Source organism: Osmerus eperlanus, chromosome 3 (genome assembly GCF_963692335.1).
Source record: "Osmerus eperlanus chromosome 3, fOsmEpe2.1, whole genome shotgun sequence".
Classification (NCBI taxonomy): Eukaryota; Metazoa; Chordata; class Actinopteri; order Osmeriformes; family Osmeridae; genus Osmerus; species Osmerus eperlanus.
The window spans coordinates 18,909,631-18,929,894 of record NC_085020.1 but is presented as its reverse complement, the minus strand read 5'-3'; the positions used below and the strand labels follow the sequence as shown (position 1 = coordinate 18,929,894).

General features: G+C 41.5%; 1 protein-coding gene across 1 annotated transcript; it reads left to right on the top strand.

Moving 5' to 3' along the window:
* The first annotated feature begins 60 nt into the window (after positions 1-60).
* LOC134017011 (zinc finger protein 91-like) lies at positions 61-10,390 on the top strand. The gene is made up of 3 exons (XM_062456256.1): positions 61-724; positions 1,315-3,133; positions 9,175-10,390. The coding sequence occupies exons 2-3, from the start codon at positions 1,553-1,555 to the stop codon at positions 10,276-10,278; spliced, it is 2,685 nt and encodes an 894-aa protein (XP_062312240.1). The 5' UTR covers positions 61-724; positions 1,315-1,552; the 3' UTR covers positions 10,279-10,390.
* Positions 10,391-20,264: the final 9,874 nt, after the last annotated feature.

Sequence of the window (20,264 nt, the reverse complement as noted above, 5' to 3'; positions counted from 1 at the left end):
AACGATGGTTCGTTATGAACCTTTGGGTCATGTGACCCGAAGGCAGCACAAGGGTTAAAAGTATTTTGTTTGTATCCCCGGTTACGTGAGCTCTACAGTAAATCAATGTAGTTGATCGTGGAGATACGTAGGCTAAAGTTAAGCTCTGTTGCAGTTTTAACAGCTATGAATGTAAGTGCTACTGTAGCATGATATGCATTGCTTTTGGCGTTGTATCCAGGATTTGCGACGTTGTGCTTGGTTTTAAACTCATTTCGGTGCTACAGTAGCTAGCTCTAGCTAGCCTAGCTTTACTTCGATTGTGTTGTTAGCTAGACTCAGTGTTTGTCTTTATTAATGGGGATTTGTTAGTACGTTGTGGAAAGTGTGTGTAATATGATTTTATGTTATGTAACTTTAGATGCAGACAGTCTTGTGAGTCTCAAGGTATTTACTCCAGTTTTGTGAACTTCAATTTGACCGCATAAAGATAGTGTGCTTTGTTCTGAACCTGGTCGCCAACCGGAAACCAGTCTCCATGACGGGCAACAGCGAGTTTACCGGTCCCTTCCCATATCTACCAAGTTGAACAATGGATTTTGGTGTTTCAAAACACATTGACATTTCCCTGCTATATGACTATGTTAAGCCTGGGTTCTGCTCCTCTCTTTCACCAACCGTCTCTGGAGGAGAGGATCCCTCACTGAATTGCTTCTCCCAAGTTTCTTAAATTTTTTCTCCTCCAGTGAGTTTTTCTGGCAGTTTTTCCTTGTCTTCCTTGAGGGTTTAGGTTGGTTGAGAGGCAGTTCTATGGGCGTATGTGAAGCCCTCTGTGACATGCTTGCGTGTAAAAACGGCTATACAAATACATTTTGATTTGATTCTGTACTGATTTGATTCTGTACTGCTGCGGTAGAGTCAATATAAGAGTGCTCATAAACATTCTGTCATTTATTTTCTATGTTGTAACTATCCGTTTTGTATAGACAATGACACACATGCAATAGAGTATATTCATATTATTGAATTTAAAACTTTGCAATTACGATCCAAAGTCATTTTATTGTTAATTTACATGTAATGCTTATTGTGTAGTAATTAATCATATAGGCTATTATTATTTTTAAGAAAACCAAATTAGTATGAGGAGTTGTATGCCAGAGATTACGTTTTTATCAGTGTTGTGAGTTTCTCCATTAAAAGATAAATCAGAGAAACTTCCACCTCTCACCAAATGATCAGCATTGCATATGCAAAGTGGACACTATGACAGACAAAAGAGTTCCTTCATATGTGAAAGCTGAGTTGTCATTAACTTGGAACTGTTTCTTCCAGATCCCCTACTGGCCAATCATACTTGATCATGGGCGGAGACTAGACAGAGAAGACACCTTAAGGCTCCAGAGAGACTACAGAGACTCAACCAGAGACACTACAGAGATAGACTCAACCATAGAGAGACTCAACCAGACACAGCAGTAACCACACAGAGGATCAACCAGAGAAACAAGCTTCCAGACTCTAGATACGGGATCCAGAGAGACCAGACAGAGAACAAAGAGAGAGCTGAGTTATGGTGACACATCACTGTGATACATGTGGGAAGAGCCTTTCCTCATCCAGTAACCTTAAGAAGCACATGAAGATCCACACTGGAGAGAAGCCCTACAGCTGTGACCTCTGCGATAAAACCTTTAGCCAGGCTGCCAATTTCACAGTTCACCGCAGGATCCACACTGGAGAGAAGCCCTACAGCTGTGACCTCTGTGGAAAAACCTTTAGCCAGGCTGGTCATTTCAGAGCTCATAGCAGGATCCACACTGGAGAGAAGCCCTACAGCTGTGACCTCTGTGATAAAACCTTTAGCCGTGCTAGCAGTTTCACAGATCACCGCAGAATCCACACTGGAGAGAAGCCCTACAGCTGTGACCTCTGTGGTAAAACCTTTAGCAGTAATAGCAGTTTCACAGTTCACCGCAGAATCCACACTGGAGAGAAGCCCTACAGCTGTGACCTCTGTGGTAAAACCTTTAGCAGTAATAGCAGTTTCACAGTTCACAGCAGAACCCACACTGGAGAGAAGCCCTACAGCTGTGACCTCTGTGATAAAACCTTTAGTAGTGGTAGCAGTTTCACAGTTCACCGCAGAATCCACACTGGAGAGAAGCCCTACAGCTGTGACCTCTGTGGTAAAACCTTTAGCCATGCTAACAGTTTCACATTTCACCGCAGAATCCACACTGGAGAGAAGTGCTACAGCTGTGACCTCTGTGATAAAACCTTTAGCAGGTATAGAAATTTCGTAGTTCACAGCAGGATCCACACTGGAGAGAAGCCCTACAGCTGTGACCTCTGTGGTAAAACCTTTAGGCACGCTGGCAATTTCACAGTTCACCGCAAGATCCACACTGGAGAGAAGCCCTACAGCTGTGATGTCTGTGGTAAATCCTTTAGCCAGGCTGGCCAGGTCAGAGCTCATAGCAGGATCCACACTGGAGAGAAGCCCTACAGCTGTGACCTCTGTGATAAAACCTTTAGCAGTGTTAGCAATTTCACAGTTCACCGCAGAATCCACACTGGAGAGAAGCCCTACAGCTGTGACCTCTGTGGTAAAACCTTTAGACATGCTAAAGGTTTCACAATTCACCGCAGAATCCACACTGGAGAGAAGCCCTACAGCTGTGACCTCTGTGATAAAACCTTTAGCAGTGTTAGCAATTTCACAGTTCACCGCAGAATCCACACTGGAGAGAAGCCCTACAGCTGTGATATCTGTGGAAAAACCTTTAGCCAGGCTAGCAGTTTCACAATTCACCATAGAACCCACACTGGAGAGAAGCCCTACAGCTGTGACCTCTGTGATGAAACATTTAGCAGTGGTAGCAGTTTAACAGTTCACCGCAGAATCCACACTGGAGAGAGGCGCTACAGCTGTGAACTCTGTGGTAAAACCTTTAGCAGGTATAGCAATTTCACAATTCACAGCAGGATCCACACTGGAGAGAAGCCCTACAGCTGTGATCTCTGTGACTATTCAGGTAAAACAAATGGCCATCTGAAGAGTCACCTGCGTGTCCATAATAGAAAAAACCCCAAAGCAGTGATGTCTGGGGCCAAGCTGTCCCAGCAGTCACCACCTGAGAGAACTTCTGTATGACCCACAGCTGGAAGAACTACCGGCCTATAACTAAAAGATCTAAACTCTGCTGTCTGACTGCTCCTCCTAAGGTTTCTTCCATTTTGTTGTCTAACTTTTATTGATGTAAGACTGTTTAGTATGTGTTACGATTCGTAACTTACGAACCTTGTCTAGGGTTGAAGTTCGTAACATTTGACAAACACACATGCAAACAAGGCGAGGGACGTAACAGCCTGTGTTCTGCACCTCTTTTTCACCAACTGTCTTAAGAGGAGGGAAGCACTGAACTGCTCCTCCCAAGGTTTCTTTTATTTGTTCTCAAATGTTCCTTGTCTTTCTAAACGTTTAAGGTTGGTTGGGGGTAGTTCTATGGGGGTATGTCAAGCCCTCTGTGACATTGCTTGTAAAAATGGCTATACAAATAAAATTGATTTGAATTTGATTATCAGTCGTCCAATGCACACTGATCTTTATCCATTGTTGAAGAATACAACACACTTCTCTGTATTTACATTTGCAAGTAAAGGGTCAAGAGACTGGATGGTTCTGAAACAAAAGGGTTTATTGTCCTATTTACAAGATGATAGCCTGATAACAGGGCATTTTACACCCTTCTCTCCTACCTCTCTGGAAAATGAAAACTGGAACAGAGATGTGTTAAACATAGGGCTGGGCGGTAGACCTATGTCCTAAATTTTACAAAATTGTATAATTTTGTAGCTGGGGACAGTAACTGTAGGCTATATATATCATGATATGAGTTTTTCTTAAACATTTTAGTCCACTTTTCAATAAAATGTAATCCGCACCGGCCGGGTTTAGATCGAGTAGGCTACGTCAGGTTTGTCGCATTAATTAAGTTTCTTTATATGTGTTGTCCATTTTATCAATTAAAAGTCTAAACTTTTTAGTTACGAAGCATGTGTAGGAGTAACGCGAGTTTCTGACAAAATTATACGACCAGTGAGCTACTGACCGTGCCGTAGGCCTATATAGCCTCGTTTTTGGCAGATTTATGTGAAACTTGCTAAATAAACATTAACTAGCTACATTATGTACCCCTTAAGCTAAATATCTATTACTTGTTTGGCCAGTTTGATTGTGGTAAAATGTAAAACCTTTTTAGTTATGGAGAGGAGTGTAGGTGCATAGCGCTAGCTGCTCTCTTTTTTGGGGGGAGGGGGGATTCAGTTTTTTCCACTTACATTAAATTTAAATTTATTCAAAACATTGCGGGTAGCCAAAACATGAAGCATACATTGTAAAAAGCAATGGCGATTTAAAACCCTTGAGCACCCCTAAATTTCATCTCAGCACCCCTAAAAATAATAATTAAAAAAATACAATTATTATTAGGTTCCTCCGGTAGGAGGGAACCTATTGTTATTGTTGGTATTCTTCTTATTATTATTTTTCTTCTCCTTGCGCCCCAATATCTCAAAAAGTCCTTGGTCATAAATTTTCTAATTTGGCACATTGATACTAAATCCAAGTGGGTACCCCCACACCAAATATGGGCCACATCGGACTATAGGGGGCGCCACAGGCCACGCCCAAAAGTCCGATTTTCAAAGTGATGGCATTTCCACCCCATTGCTCCAATTCTTCTGAAACTTGGTGTGCATGCCTCATTTTTCATGAGGAACAAAAAAGCCTCAAGGACCCATAAGGTCCGCCATGATGGATTTTCCTGTACTGTGATAATTTGGGAAAACCTTCAAAATTCCTCTTCTCTTGAACCAAAGGTGAAATTGACTTGAAATTTGGTACAGATATGTATCATTGACGTATTTAAAAACGTTATTTAAGGCAATTGAATCAAGTACAAAATGGCTGAAATGGGTGTATTTATGTAAATGTCCACATTGCCTCAATATGTTTGTGTCACTAAATCAAATGTATTTTTGAAGGATGGTTCAAACTTAATAGGCTTTAAGGTGAGATGCCCCTGAAGTACCATGCAAAGTTTCACTTTGATATGTCGAAATATGACTGAATTACAGATGTTTGAACTTCGTCCAAATCTGACAATGCTCGCCATTGGAGAAACAGCTTTTTTTATTATCCAGTTTTGTGTAATCCATGTCTGGGAATGGCTCAATTGGCTGGTAAGCAAATGGTTGTACGTTCAAAACCAGTCAGAAGCATCGTTTTTAATTTTTTATTCTGGCAAAACGGTTTCTAGTCTTCCGATCAATCCTCCGGTTGTAAAAACATAGCAATGCGTGTTTATTTGAGCCCATCACAACACTCTGATCATCTGTTTAGCGAGACTGTGTAAACCACTGCAAAACAAGCCAGGTTCACCACAGTAGCTAGCTACTTGTAGTCTACGCATGGTAGAGATAACTCTAATGGTTTTCTCTAATGAAGTCAATTGATTGTTCAGGTGGATCCCTTGCCTGTTGCACAAATTCATTTCAGTAACCTAAGCCAGGACACATTCCCACTGATGCTAGGCATGATTTAAAATTCCCTTCCATGACAAGTTATGGCACTCCAAACAACCTGTTAAAAAAAACGATGAGAAAGTTATTCTTTACAGCAGCAACCCAGTCATCCCGTTTTTATAGGAAATGTACAAGCAGTTTCAACTTAGGCTGAATCTAACAACACTTACCACAGGAGAAACAGCTTACTTTTTTATACAGTAACAGAACATGACAATATTCAACACTGAGAATAGGGCTGGGATGGTGACCTGTAAAGTATAAGGTTGTAGGTTGGAATCCAGCCATAGTCTTTTGGCCTGTCATCATTTTGATTATCTGTTTAGTTCAACAGGATGACATCTTTCTGAAGTACCACAAACAATTTCACCTTGGTATGTCAAAATATGATTGAATTAAAGCTGTTTCAACGTTGGCTGAATCTAACAACGCTTACCACAGGAGAAACAGCTTACTTTTTTATACAGTAACTGAACATGACAATATTCAACACTGAGAATAGCTCAATGGGCTGGCATGGTGACCTGTAAAGTATAAGGTAGTTGGTTGGAATCCAGCCATTATCTTTTGGCCTGTCATAATTTTGATTATCTGTTTAGTTAAACAGGATGACATCATTCTGAAATACGATGCACAATTTCATGCAATTTCACCTTGAAATGTCAACCGTTTCTTAACCTTTGTCCAAAAGCTGACCAAAGCTAATACTCTGCCCTTTCTATTCATACAATCTCAACAGTTGGTGTGTAGCAGAGAGGATAGAGAGACTGACTTGTAACCTTATGCTCATGAGTTCAAATCCCCATTCAGCCTGTTGTTGGCCAAACATGAAGTAGTTTTGCTCCCTTGTTGTCCAACTCTCGATCTTCTGCAGTGTACATGTTTATAATATTTTGCCATTTTGCGGAGGAACCCGCTTCGCTGCTTGCAGCTATATTTGTTTATTATCATTTGATGCTGGTAGTTCATGAAGAAAGGGACATCCTTAGTTTTTTCATTCATTCAATATTTTGCATAATAATACATAAATGTATTAATTGTTATCCAGTGAAATTAGGAATTTATTAGCAAGGGGGTTTAACACTTTTGCAAGGCACTGTATTCATGTCACATTCTCATTGGGGGCTGAGCACCCCTAAAGGTCTGATCCTAGAATCACCCCTGGTGAAAAGCAAATAAGTGGCAGTGGGTAGAACCAGAAGAGCATGTAGTTAAACAAATTACAATTAAACAACGTGATCCTCGAAAGTGCTAGAGTGTACCTGGAGGAAAGCAAGCAACAATAATATAATTCACAGCAAGTAGGCTACAAGTAGTTAAATCAGTTACAACTAACAAGTGAAACAAGTCCCTCAATTAGTGTCATTGTGTTCCTGGAGGAAATAAACTAACATCTGATCCAACAAATCTTTCCTAAGTACCGTTGTACTCCCGGAACAAGTGTGTCTTTAGCCTTTTCTTGAAGGTGGAGAGACAGTCAAAATCTCTGATGGAGGTGGGGAGATGATTCCACCATTGGGGGGCCAGAGAGGAGAAGAGCTTGGGTTGGGAGCGGGCGCTCTTGAGGGGTGGGACCACCAGATGGTTGTCATAAGAAGACCGTAGGTGGCGGGGGGGGTGTAAGGTTGGACAAGAGACTGGATTTAGTCAGGTGCAGTCCTGTTCACCGCTCGGAAGGTCAGTACCAGAGTCTTGAATCTGATGCGGGCCGTGATGGGTAGCCAGTGGAAGGAGATGAAGAGCGGGGTAACATTGGGACCGTCTGGGTAGGTTGAAGATGAGGCAGGTTGCTGCGTTCTGAATCCTCTGGAGAGGGCGGGTTGCGCATGCCGGGAGACCGGCGAGAAGAGAGTTACTTATCACTACAATGGTCATAACTTTTAACAAAAGGATATATTTCAAATCTGTCTGCTGTTCTACATTGCCCACATAATTATGTATGTTTCATATGCTTTAAGTTGTCTCAATCTTGTAATAAAAGTGGTTGAAAATAAACGTACGATTGTACGAATTTAATGTTATGTAGATGCAGACAGTATTTACTCCAGTTTTGTGAACGTTAATTTGACCGCTGACATGGCGGAAATTCAATTGGCACTGTGTAGATCTGAATAGTCAAGATGGCGGTTTCAATATAATTTATTTAGTTTGTACAATTTAAGAATTAACAGAGTACTCTAACGAAAGACATGCAGATGTAACCTACAGGTCGTTCGAGAGAGTGGTGAAGAACAACCCTAAAACCCTGCCTTATATAAACTTAGAACAAATGGTTCTTCTGATGGTCAATCCATCAATATAGCTGTCTCTGTGATTGGCCAGCACTACTCAGTGACAGTTTGACATCAAGTGTCCCACAGTTCTTTGATGTCCCAGCTCCCTCTCTAAATGAGGAGATGGTTAATGATACACAAACAGGACACAGGACACAATCTCCTTGGCCAAAAGGTTAGGTCAGCTCGCTCAACTGAGATAACAATCTCCCCCAACCCCCATCATAAATACCTTAAGACAATCTGAGTGTCCATTCTACAGAGTAAACCACACCACAGAGCCTCAGTGTCTTACATTCGTCTGTCTATAACAAAGGAACTTATTTTTTACCGCTTAAAGAAACATAGATATTGTAACTATGTCAAAAACTGTCATAACACCACCCTAGTGGTCAGCATATAGTGTGCTGTGTTCTGTATTGCTGCTGTGGAGCCAATTCTATGTTGTAACTATCAGTTTTAGAAAATGAGACGCATGCAATATAGAGTATAATAATATTGTTGGATTTAAAACTTTGCAATTCCAATCCAAAGTCCTTTTATTGTTAATTTACATGCTTATTGTGTAGAAATTAATCATATAGGCTATTATTATTTTAAAGAAAACCAAATTACTATGAGGAGTTTACATTTATGCATTTAGCAGACGCTTTTATCCAAAGCGACTTCCAAGAGAGAGCTTTACAAAAGTGCATAGGTCACTGATCATAACAACGAGATAGCCCCAAACATTGCGAGCAGCCAAAACATGAAGCATACATTGTGAAAACAGTTCCAAGTTGTATGCCACAGATTACATTTTTATCAAAGTATTGTGTTTGTTTCTCCAGTAAAAATAAATCAGAGAAACATACACTTTTCACCAAATGATCAACATTACATATGCAAAGTGGACATTATGACAGACAAAAGGTTTCCTTCATATGTGTAATCTGAGTTATCATTAACTTGGAACTGTTTCTTCCAGATCCCCTACTGGCCAATCATACTTGATCATGGGCGGAGACTAGACAGAGAAGACACATTAAGGCTCCAGACAGACTACAGCCACTCAACCAGAGAGACTACAGAGAGAGACTCAACCAGAAACTGCACTAACCAGACAATGATCAACCAGAGACTACAGATACGCAACCAGAGAGACTACAGAGAGACTACAGAGACTCAACCAGAGAGACTACAGAGACTCAACCAGAGAGACTACAGAGAGAGACTCAACCAGACACAGCAGTAACCAGACAGAGGATCAACCAGAGAGAAACAAGCTTCCAGAGACTAGATACAGGATCCAGAGAGACCAGACAGAGAACAAAGAGAGAGCTGAGTTATGGAGACACATCAGTGTGATACCTGTGGGAAGAGCCTTTCCTCATCCAGAAGCCTCAAGATGCACATGAAGATCCACACTGGAGAGAAGCCCTACAGCTGTGACCTCTGTGGTAAAACCTTTAGCCGTGCTAGCAGTTTAACAATTCACCGCAGAATCCACACTGGAGAGAAGCCCTACAGCTGTGACCTCTGTGATAAAACCTTTAGCAGTAGTAGCAGTTTCACAATTCACCGCAGAATCCACACTGGAGAGAAGCCCTACAGCTGTGACCTCTGTGGTAAAACCTTTGGCCAGACTTCCACTTTGAGAAATCACCTCAGGATCCACACTGGAGAGAAGCCCTACAGCTGTGACCTCTGTGATAAAACCTTTAGCAGAGCTAACCATTTCACTGTTCACCGCATGATCCACACTGGAGAAAAGCCCTACAGCTGTGACCTCTGTGATAAAACCTTTAGCCGTGCTAGCAGTTTCACAGATCACTGCAGAATCCACACTGGAGAGAAGCCCTACAGCTGTGACCTCTGTGGTAAAACCTTTAGCCATGCTAACAGTTTCACAATTCACCACAGAACCCACACTGGAGAGAAGCCCTACAGCTGTGACCTCTGTGATAAAACCTTTAGCAGTGGTAGCAGTTTCACAATTCACTGCAGAATCCACACTGGAGAGAAGCCCTACAGCTGTGATGTCTGTGGTAAAACCTTTAGCCAGGCTGGCCCTTTCAGAGCTCATAGCAGGATCCACAATGGAGAGAAGCCCTACAGCTGTGACCTCTGTGGTAAAACCTTTAGCCAGGCTGGCCCTTTCAGAGCTCATAGCAGGATCCACACTGGAGAGAAGCCCTACAGCTGTGACCTCTGTGGTAAAACCTTTAGCCATGCTGGCAATTTCACAGCTCACAGCAGGATCCACACTGGAGAGAAGCCCCACAGCTGTGACCTCTGTGGTAAAACCTTTAGCCAGGCTTCCACTTTGAGAACTCACCGCAGGATCCACACTGGAGAGAAGCCCTACAGCTGTGACCTCTGTGACTATTCAGGTAAAACAAGTAGCCATCTGAAGCGTCACCTGCGTGTCCACAATAGAAAACCCCCAAAGCAGTGATGTCTGGGGCCAAGCTGTCCCAGCAGTCACCACCTGAGAGAACTTCTGTATGACCCACAGCTGGAAGAACTACAACAACAACAAAAAAATCCTCTGTTGTTAGACTGCTCCTCCCAAGGTTTCTTCCATTTTGTTGTCTAACTTTTATTGATGTAAGAATGTTTAGCCTGTCTTACAAACCTTGTTTAGGGGGAAAGGCCGTAACACTAGACAAACACACAAGACAGAACACACATGCAAACCGGGCGAGGGACAGGGAACAGCCTGTGTTCTGCACCTCTCTTTCACAAACTGTCTTTGGAGGAGGGGGGCACTGAACTGCTCCTCCCAAGGATTTTTCTATTTGTTCTCAAAATTTCCTTGTCCTTCTAGAGGGTTTAGGTTGGTTAGGGGCAGTTCTATGGGCGTATTTCAAGCCCTCTGTGACATTGCTTGTAATAAACTTGATTTGAACTTAATGATCAGTCATCCAATGCACACTGATCTTTATCCATTGTTGAATAATACAACACACTTCTCTGAATTTACATTTGCAAGTAAAGGGCCAAGAGACTGGATGGTTCTGAAACAAAAGGGTTTATTGTCCTATTTACACGATGATAGCCTGGTAACAGGGCGTTTACACCCTTCTCTCTTACTTCACTGGAAGATGAAGACTGGTTGTGTTAAACTTAGTCCTACCACCCAGACTCAGCCATATATGTCCTAAAATTTACGTAATCACTGTATAATTTTGTAGCACGAACGGTAACGGTGGGCTAATATCACGATATGAGCTTTTGTCCATTTGTTTCAGTACAATGCAATCCGCACCGGCAACAATCTGCCGCACTCGGCCGGATTTGGATGGAGTAGGCTACGGCAGGCATGCTATGAACATTTACATGTATGCATTTAGCAGACGCTTTTATCCAAAGCGACTTCCAAGAGAGAGCAACAAGAGAACAAGATAGTCCCAAACATTGCGAGCAGCCAAAACATAAAGCATTGTGAAAAACCAAATAAGTGCCAAAGGGAAGAACCATAAGAGCATGCAGTTAAACAAGTTACAATTAAACAACATGAAACTCAAAAAGTGAAAGAGTGTACCTGTAGATTCTTTTTTCTACAGGTACACTCTTGCACTTTTTTTTTAAGTACAAGAATTCCACACTACAACTAACCAACCAACAAGTCTCTCAATCCGAGTCATTGTGATCCTGGAGGAAACTAGCATCAGGTCCAGCAAATCCGTTGTACTCTCGGAACAAGTGCGTCTTAAACCTTTAATGATGAATTGATTAATTATGAACACATTTAATTTTGTTCAGGCGGTACTGGGCGTGAATTATTACATGTATCGTCATCCATCTTTTGCCAAAACGGAGCCCTGAGAGGATGGGAGAATTCCTAGTGTTACATTTACTGATTCAAATTGAAAACAGAGGCAACATTTCGAGTAAATAAAAGTTTATATGTTGTCAATTAAAGGTCTAAACTTTACGAAGCATTTACAAAGCAAGTTTGTAGGAGTAACGTGAGTTTTGGACAAAATTATACGATCAGTGTGCTTATGCGTTTGTGACACTGACAGGCAGCTACTGAGCGTACTGTATAGCCTCGTTTTTTGCAGATTTATGTGAAACTTGCTAAATAAACATTAGCTATCTACACTATGCATAGTGTAGATAGCTAAACAAATTGGCCAAACAAGTAATAGATATTTAGCTTAATCTATTACTTGTTTGGCCAATTTGTTTGGTGGAAAAAAGGAAAGCCTTTTTAGTTAAAGATCCTGTAGATTCTACAGTACATTATAGGCTATATGTGTGAAATGAGTTCCTGAAGGCATGTGCAAAGCGAGAAAATTTGTAGCACTGAAATGTGGAGTTACACCGTTGAACAGTTTCTCTTCCGTTTTCATCTCAGGTTTTGTGTAGGTGGAGCCAAAACCCGACCGATCTACGTCACAGCGACCTATCTACGTCAGATCACAGACGGTTGCATTCTGTTACTGAGCTGGTACGATGCAAAGACAAAGTAACTAACACATAACACTAACACATTTTTTCCATTCGAATTAGGATAGGTAGGCCTATAGGCCTACAACACATTCTTCTGTGGTGTGATGAACTTAAAACTCGTTTTCAATTCCACTTTACAGGATCTTTAAGGAGAGGAGTAGCGCTAGCAAGTTTCTTTGGGGGGGGGGGGATTCGTCTTTCTCTAGTTATCACTAGAATGGTCATAACCTTTAAACAAAAGGATATATTTATAATCTGTCAGCTGTTCTACATTGCCCACATACTTATGTATCTTGATATGCTGTAAGTTTTCCTCTATCTTGTAGCTAATCAAAGTGGTTGAAAAAGAAGATTATTGTAAAAATTGCTGTTTGAAATATTCTTGATAATAATTTTCCTTAAATAATCACGCATATTTATATAATTAGAAAGCCATTCTCTTCATGTAGCCTTTTTACAATTCTTGTGCCACCAGGTGTTTCAAATGTGCAACTGCATCTCGAGTGTTTGTATCATGGACTTTGAAAGTATTTTAGTCATTGGTATCCACCAAGGCCGTAATCATAATATATATAAAATGTCCCCCCCAATATATTGATATAAAAATATAAATGTGCTACAGGCAACCATGCACCCTGTCCGAAATTATCATTAAAAAATGTATTTGTCCCCCCCAATGTTGACTCCATGCCTACGGCCTTGGTATCCACGGTTATGTGAGCTCTAAATCAATGTAGTTTATCATATGTAAATACGTTTCCCTACGTTTTAACATTTATTTTGAGACCTAATGTATTTGATCAAAGCTCTGTTGTAGTTCTAACAGCTATGAAGGTAAGTGGCTAGCATTATTGCTTTTGACGTTGCATCCAGGATTTGCGACTTGTGCTTAGTTTTAAACTCATTTCAGTGCTAGCTAACAGCAGAGCCTGTTTAAAGGGGTCATTGACAGTTTTTTGGGGGGTATTTCACAAGGTCTCCGAATAGGGTATTTAACATTGGTTGGGATGAAAATGGCCCGGGTGCTGTTTTATGCCCATTGGTACTTTCTGTGAAATTGTCCCGGGAATAAAAACGCTAGGTTTTCTCCTTTTATGGTATGCTCATGAATATAGATGAGCTGCGCGCTGATTGGTTGGTTTTCAACGAGTGAAGCTGCGGAGCAAAAACGCAACATGGCCAACAGCACACTGAAACATCGAAGTTGGAGACTTGAAATAAAAACGTGTGAATAAATCTATTGTGTCTACACAACACTGTTTTCAACATATTGACTAGATATCATTTGAAATGATAACGTTAGTTGTTTCTACTTCTGTTGTCGAAGCAAACGGGATCGACTTAGGTGGGTAACGTTACAGAAACCAAACTATATCGTGATTCAACTCAGCTTCAGTTAGCTAGATATCTTGCTGAAAAATAAAAATGACAAAGATCTGGACAAACATGCATCGTGGATTGTAGATTTACATGACAACAGGGTTATTTATTCGAATGAAACACAGTCAGGGACATGAAATTCTACCTATTCTCTTGCGTTAGCAAGCTAAACTAGTTTACATGCCTACAGTCTAGGTGTTTTCGCTATCTAGCTGTTCTTGCATTCCTTGCAGAATCAGCGTTAATAAAAAGCAGATGAGCTAGAGTCTAGCCAACATTCACTCGACGGGCATGGCTGATGTTTGTTTATACAGTAGCGTAGAAGATCCCTGTGCAGTTCGACCCTCATTTGCTCGAACCATTTCACCAAGGACGGTTTTGAAAACCTGGGACAATGTAAAGCAGGATTTGCTATGAAGCTGTTGCTGAAAAGAGGTGCGTTTCGACCTTATGTTCATCACAACCGCAAGCTGTGGCATAACGACATCTCTGACGTTGATAACAAACCAAACCATTTAACCCTTGTGTTATCTTCGGGTCATTCTGACCCATCAGTCATTGTGACCCACCGTCGTATTGCGACAACTTTACCGCATAGAAAAACAAAGTGAAGCATTTTCTTTTAACCGTTGGGCTGTCTCAGACCCCCCACATTGCAAAGGTTGAAATAAAATTATTTTTATTGGGTGTGCTCAAGCCTTCGGCGAGAGCACAACCTTTGTTCTCTCACATATATATTTATTATTATTATTTATTTTTGCCCCCCTAAATCTTTGTCAATATTTGGCCTACATAGACAACCTAGGTGTCAAAAGTTTCGTCTTGGTAGCGATTGAGTTGCTTGTATTTTTATTTACGTTCCGTTGCATGGTTTAGGCTGAAGTTAAGTTTTTGTGGCAAAAAGTGAAGCTAACGGTGGCTAATTTGCTAACCACAGTCACTGACGTTACTAACGTCACTACGTCACTAACGTCACGAAAACACGCGTGACTACCTGTAGCAGAACATTCGTTTCACATCTGTTAACTTGGGGGATAGCTAGGCTAACTATAGCTTTACTGCAAGGCAGCTGCAGAAACGCCACAAGCAAAGAGGCCAGGGTGATAACTATTTACTCATTTTACTTTGTGATGTGAAACACAATTGTGAAATGTAATGTACAATATTAGCTGATATTATTAAGGAAGTAGGCCCACATCTACTTTCGGAAACGGTAGTCTACTATTTCACTGAAGCATTAGCATGACATTAGCCTCTGTTGCCCGGGCAACACATACTACAGTGGTCTATGATGCATCTGTTTTCAATCGTTAAAATAAACATTCCTCACAAATACATTTTCGTTGTAGGATTTATTATGACATTACAAGTAAACGATTTGTTGGTGAAATTATCATTACCTGTGGTTTCAAACCAGTGTTGCTCACTGCAACGCTGTAGCTTACGCGAGACACTACAAAAACATCTACAGTACACAGCTGTTTAGGAAGTCAAACGGCAAAAGAACATGTTCGGCACTCCCCTTACTTAAATCAAAAGTCTTTCAATAGGTGAAACTATCTGACTACTAACCTGAACTTCATTGCCACAGCCTAAACTTTGTCAATCTGTTCATGAAAATAATTAATTTCGGCCTAAACCGTACAACGGAACGTTCAATCGAATTCAACCAGCGCAATCGCTACCAAGACGAACACAGCAGTAGTCTAGTGTACTGTAGTAGAATTTACCAGGGCAGCTTCTCCACACAGGGCTATATCGCATTTTGCGTTGTTACTGACAATGATCGCTACCAGTGAGCTTTTTATGAATGAGCGATTTTCCACTAAATAAATGTCAAGCTTATTTACGTTTTTGGGGGCATATTTTCAGTTAGAAGATGGTACTGTTTGAATCGCGATTCCATCTTCTACTGCTGGTAACGTCGTAGAATAATCTTCAAAGGGGGTTCTTTATTATGAATGAATGCGGTAGGCTAAATGCCTGAAAATATCACGAGAAGGGAAAACTTAAAAGGACGTTTTAAGTCATAGAGATTAGGTCAATTTTTAGACCGGTCTGCCAAATTTATTCGTTTTGATTCAGCTATGAGGCTGCCTCTTGCAGGGGAAATGACAAGACATCATATTTCATTCTACACTTTACTCGTGTTTTGAGTTGTAACTGAGCAGCAAAATCTATGTAATCTCTATAAATAATAAGTAGGCCCTATGCATTTTTATATAAAATATACAGAAATATCAGTTGTAAAAATGTCATTCAAAAACGGACCCCTCTGCAACCGACGCAAGCAAGCACACCCTACAATTTCCCCAGAAATTGTACCCTCTCTAGTTTGTTTTTGTATTGGGTAAAATTTGGTAAACACAACGATGGTTCGTTATGAACCTTTGGGTCATGTGACCCGAAGGCAGCACAAGGGTTAAAAATCAGTTGCAAATTTAGCAAGTTATGGTTATTTAAAAAGTACATGTAGCACCAACACAATGTTGTGGGTGAGCGAGTTGACTGTAGCAAGATGGCCGCCCTGTGCGGACGTTATAGACTCCGCCGTAAGACATGGTTTTTGGCACTAGGTCAGTTTTTGGCCTGACAGTACCGGTGGAGCTAGCCACTGACTGTAGCCATAGCTGAATCCGAGGGGGAGGCAGACGTCTCCACACAAATACCATGTAGCCTCTTCAGGTGACTACCTAAATTCAGAGCTGCCAACTCTCACGGTTTCGCCGTGTGACACACGCATTTCAACCATTTCTCACGCTCTCACGCCACACATTGTATATCTCACGCTGAAAAGGCAACGCCAAACAAGTAGCCAAGCTAACGTTGTAAACAGTAACCATAGAGTTAATATAACTAGAGGAAGCAACTTTTGTCTTCCAAGATGGCGTCCCCATTCATTTCTATGAAAAGTGCTCAGTGAGGCGCAGTGAGGCAAGCGAGAGTACGAAACTGGACCACGCCATCTTTCCACTTCCGACTCTTCCGGTCTAGCTTTAAACAGTGGCTCTTTTTTTCCCTAGCTCCGAGACCTCGTGCACGCTTGCAACTAGCTGTACACGTCATACTTTGCGACAACCAGTCGCGAGCATAGATTTATATGGTTGCGAGCGTGTGAGCTAAGGCATTGCAGTGGCAGAATGGAGTACAAGTCCGATAAGAATCAGATACATGATGCAAACTTTACGGAAATGTATGCTGTCACTGTATAGTATTCCTTTCACTTGTTTTTTAGAAATAGGCTATATGGCTAAATATAGGGCTATTCTAGATGGAACTCATCACATATGTTGTTTTTTTTCTTCATGATTTGAGTATGATTTCCAACGCATTGTATTGGATTAAATAAACTGTTAACATGAACACTTAGCTCCGTCGTTGTTCTCGCCAGGCAAAGAAAGCTTAATAGTTATTTTTGTAACAGAAATGCAGACTTACCATAGCTTACTGTCAACTTTATATTCAAACGAAATGCCACGAAAATCACACTGCCTTCAATTTAACATCAGTGTAGAAATGTGGCTTGTGTTTTATATGTTCAACCTACAAAACCAATTGGTTTTGTAGGGTTAACCCTAACCCAAACGCCTATTAATGGATATAACGTGATCTAACAAGACTTGGTAATAATGTAATAAATTGAGAAGTGTGTCTAAAATATAATCTACTTTATTGAACGTGCCTTTGAAAGGGGCATATTAACAGAACTATATACAAGACGTTTCCATCAGATATAAGTGGGGGTGAAACATAGTCACTGAGGACCTTCATTGTCCCACAAAAGCAGTCTGGCTTTGACATGATCAAAAAAAGAATGAGTGTGTTTAACAAAAGCTTCTGAAGGCTAGACTAATATTATTTAAATATATATATATCATTTCATATTGTGGTTATCAGTTAAAGTACTATTAATCTTTGTCTTTGCTCCATTAACATAATATAATATTTGCCATCATGTCATGAACGTTTTTACGAAAAATCAAATCTTTTTTAAAATAACGGGAATAAACTATATTAACAACATTTCATGTATGTGTGACAACCATTTGCTAAACTTGCTACAACAGGGCAGGCAACTCAAGCCATTTCTTTCAGCTCCAGGTAAATCGGCTATCGGCCAATGTGAACTTTTGTGCTCGTGCCCTGTTAGTATCCGCAAGCACATTTGCAGGCAACTTTTATTGACGTAAGCAAATAAATGGGGTGCTAGTTTACCCATTTCGGATTGGTTTCAAACTTAGCAAAAATCAGGAAAAATTATTCTATGAAAAAGCTAGTAGTATGAGCCAGGTTCGAGAAAACAAAAATTATTGGGGGAGATAGTTTTGTAAATGTTTACTGGAGTTAATAGAATAAAAACGACCGGAAGAGTCGGAAGTCAAACACGAAATGCAATACCACCTACATCCACCGGGGCCGTTGCTTCAAGCCGAGGGGCGAGGGGTGGGGGCTTGACAGTAACGGACGAGGCGCAGGTTAAAGATCCTGTAAAGTGGACCTGAAAACAAGTTTTAAGTTCGCCACACCACAGAATAATGTGTTATTAACTACCCATCCAAATTCGAATGAAAAAAATAACACCGACAAGTATGTTAAATTAGGCTTTGAAATCGTGAAAAAATCAGCAGTCTTCTCTGCTTGAGACTGGGGGGGGCGTGTCGCCTGAAGGAGCTGAAGCTCCGCCCCTCGCTGCCTAGTGCCTACCTCCGACCCAGATAATAGACGCTATGTCAAGCCGAACAAAACCATATAGGCTAGAATTAGAATTAATTTGTTCAATGAGTGAAACATACAGATGCATATAAATGAAATGTTCCCCTGAGCTGTAACAGTAAAAATGGACACCAGAGACAGCAGACAGTGAGCTCTCCAACTAGGCTACTTCTAACACATTAGCTACCATTTCACCAAAATACCATCATTCTACACCGAGTAGCCTAATATCAATTTAGCGGTTTGCACTAACTCATAGCAGAGATACCTCTGGAAAAGTTATCTAGTATAATTATAACAAGCACACAGAACAGAGTGATGAACTACTGGCGGCGGTGGATTATCCAGGTGCGACCGGGAGGAGGAACGGCCGGGAGGGCGATGCTCGGTACGGCTCCGCGCTGCAAGAGAAGCCGTGTGTCCGCGAACCCCGTCTGTCTCTGGTCCATGTTAAAACTATCCGCTGTGAAATGGTCACTGCATTTACTCATTTAGCAGACTCTCTTATCCACTGCAGAGGCGGCTGTTGGAGTTTATCCGAAGCTTTCCATCAGCGTGGCTCTTCACAAAATCTATCCACCTATTTTTCCTTTCATTATCAATAGGGAACTTAAATGGCGTTGCAGCGCAGCTGGAGTTCTTGCATCCAGGGAAGATGCAGTTGCGGTTGGTGGGAGACACCCTGAAGCTAGCTAGCTAGCTGATGTAGGCTACAATAACAGTACAGCAGGAGGAGCCATTCAGTGATCTGACGTAGATAGGGCGAAATGACGTAGATAGGGCATTTTTTGGCTCCGCCCATTAAAACCTGATCTGAAAACGGAAGAGAAACTGTTCTTCGGTTTAACTCTTCAGTGCGACAAAGTTTTAGCGCTTTGCACATGCTTTCAGGAACTCATTTCACACGTATATAATGTACTTAGAAGCAAAACATGGAATTTACTTTACAGGATCTTTAACGGAGTGAAGCATCATTGACACGCAAACAGCCGTGTAAACTCGCCTGGAGGGGTTGTGGGGGGTGAAGCTCGCGATAGCTCGCCCCGGGGGGGGGGTCTGGGGTTGCTACCAAATCTCACGCCAAGGTTTTTGGAAAAGTTGGCAGCCCTGTAAATTAGCCGTGCTGCCTGTGTAGCCTACTTTACAGCAGCACAATATATCTTGCCAATTGCATGGGTCTTGTCAAATTGTCCATCTTTCTTGTAAAATCCGAAGTGTTGCCAAACCTTGGATTTATTGCAATTCGTAGGAACGTGTAACTCTTCCTCCGCCATGATAACACTCACCCGAACACACCTCCAACTCGCGCGAAACTTGGCGACTTGACGAGAATCGGCCACTGACAGCAGTGAGTGGAGATGAGAGCGCGCTTAAGAAACAGTTAGAGAGGAGGAATCTATCAAAATATAAAATTATTGGTCACAAATCATTGGTCACATTTCTAAATACTAAATGTGTTCGCCTACACACGATTCTATAAATACATCGGATTATACCGATGCAAAAATGTTAGAAACGATGCATCGCGATTTCATCCCACATTGTATCTGGTGCACACTTTTTTGATCCGGGCAATAAATCTCACTCCAAGGTTTTTGGAAAAGTTGGCAGCCCTGTAAATTAGCCGTGCTGCCTCCTAGACAGCATTTACATCTGTGCCAGATCCGTTTTCGAATCAGCAGATTCGCGCAGCAGTCGCACTCACTATGCAGATCTGCACCAAATTTGCGCCAGACCTCTATAGCAATTCTGGCTGTAACATTCCGTCCGGCGGTTGCGGCGCCGATCCGGGGCAGCTGCGCAGACCAGACGCGCCACAACTGAATCGAGTCCGCCTGGCGGGTGTGGGCCGGATCAGAGCCATATACAAATATGATAACAAATATTTTT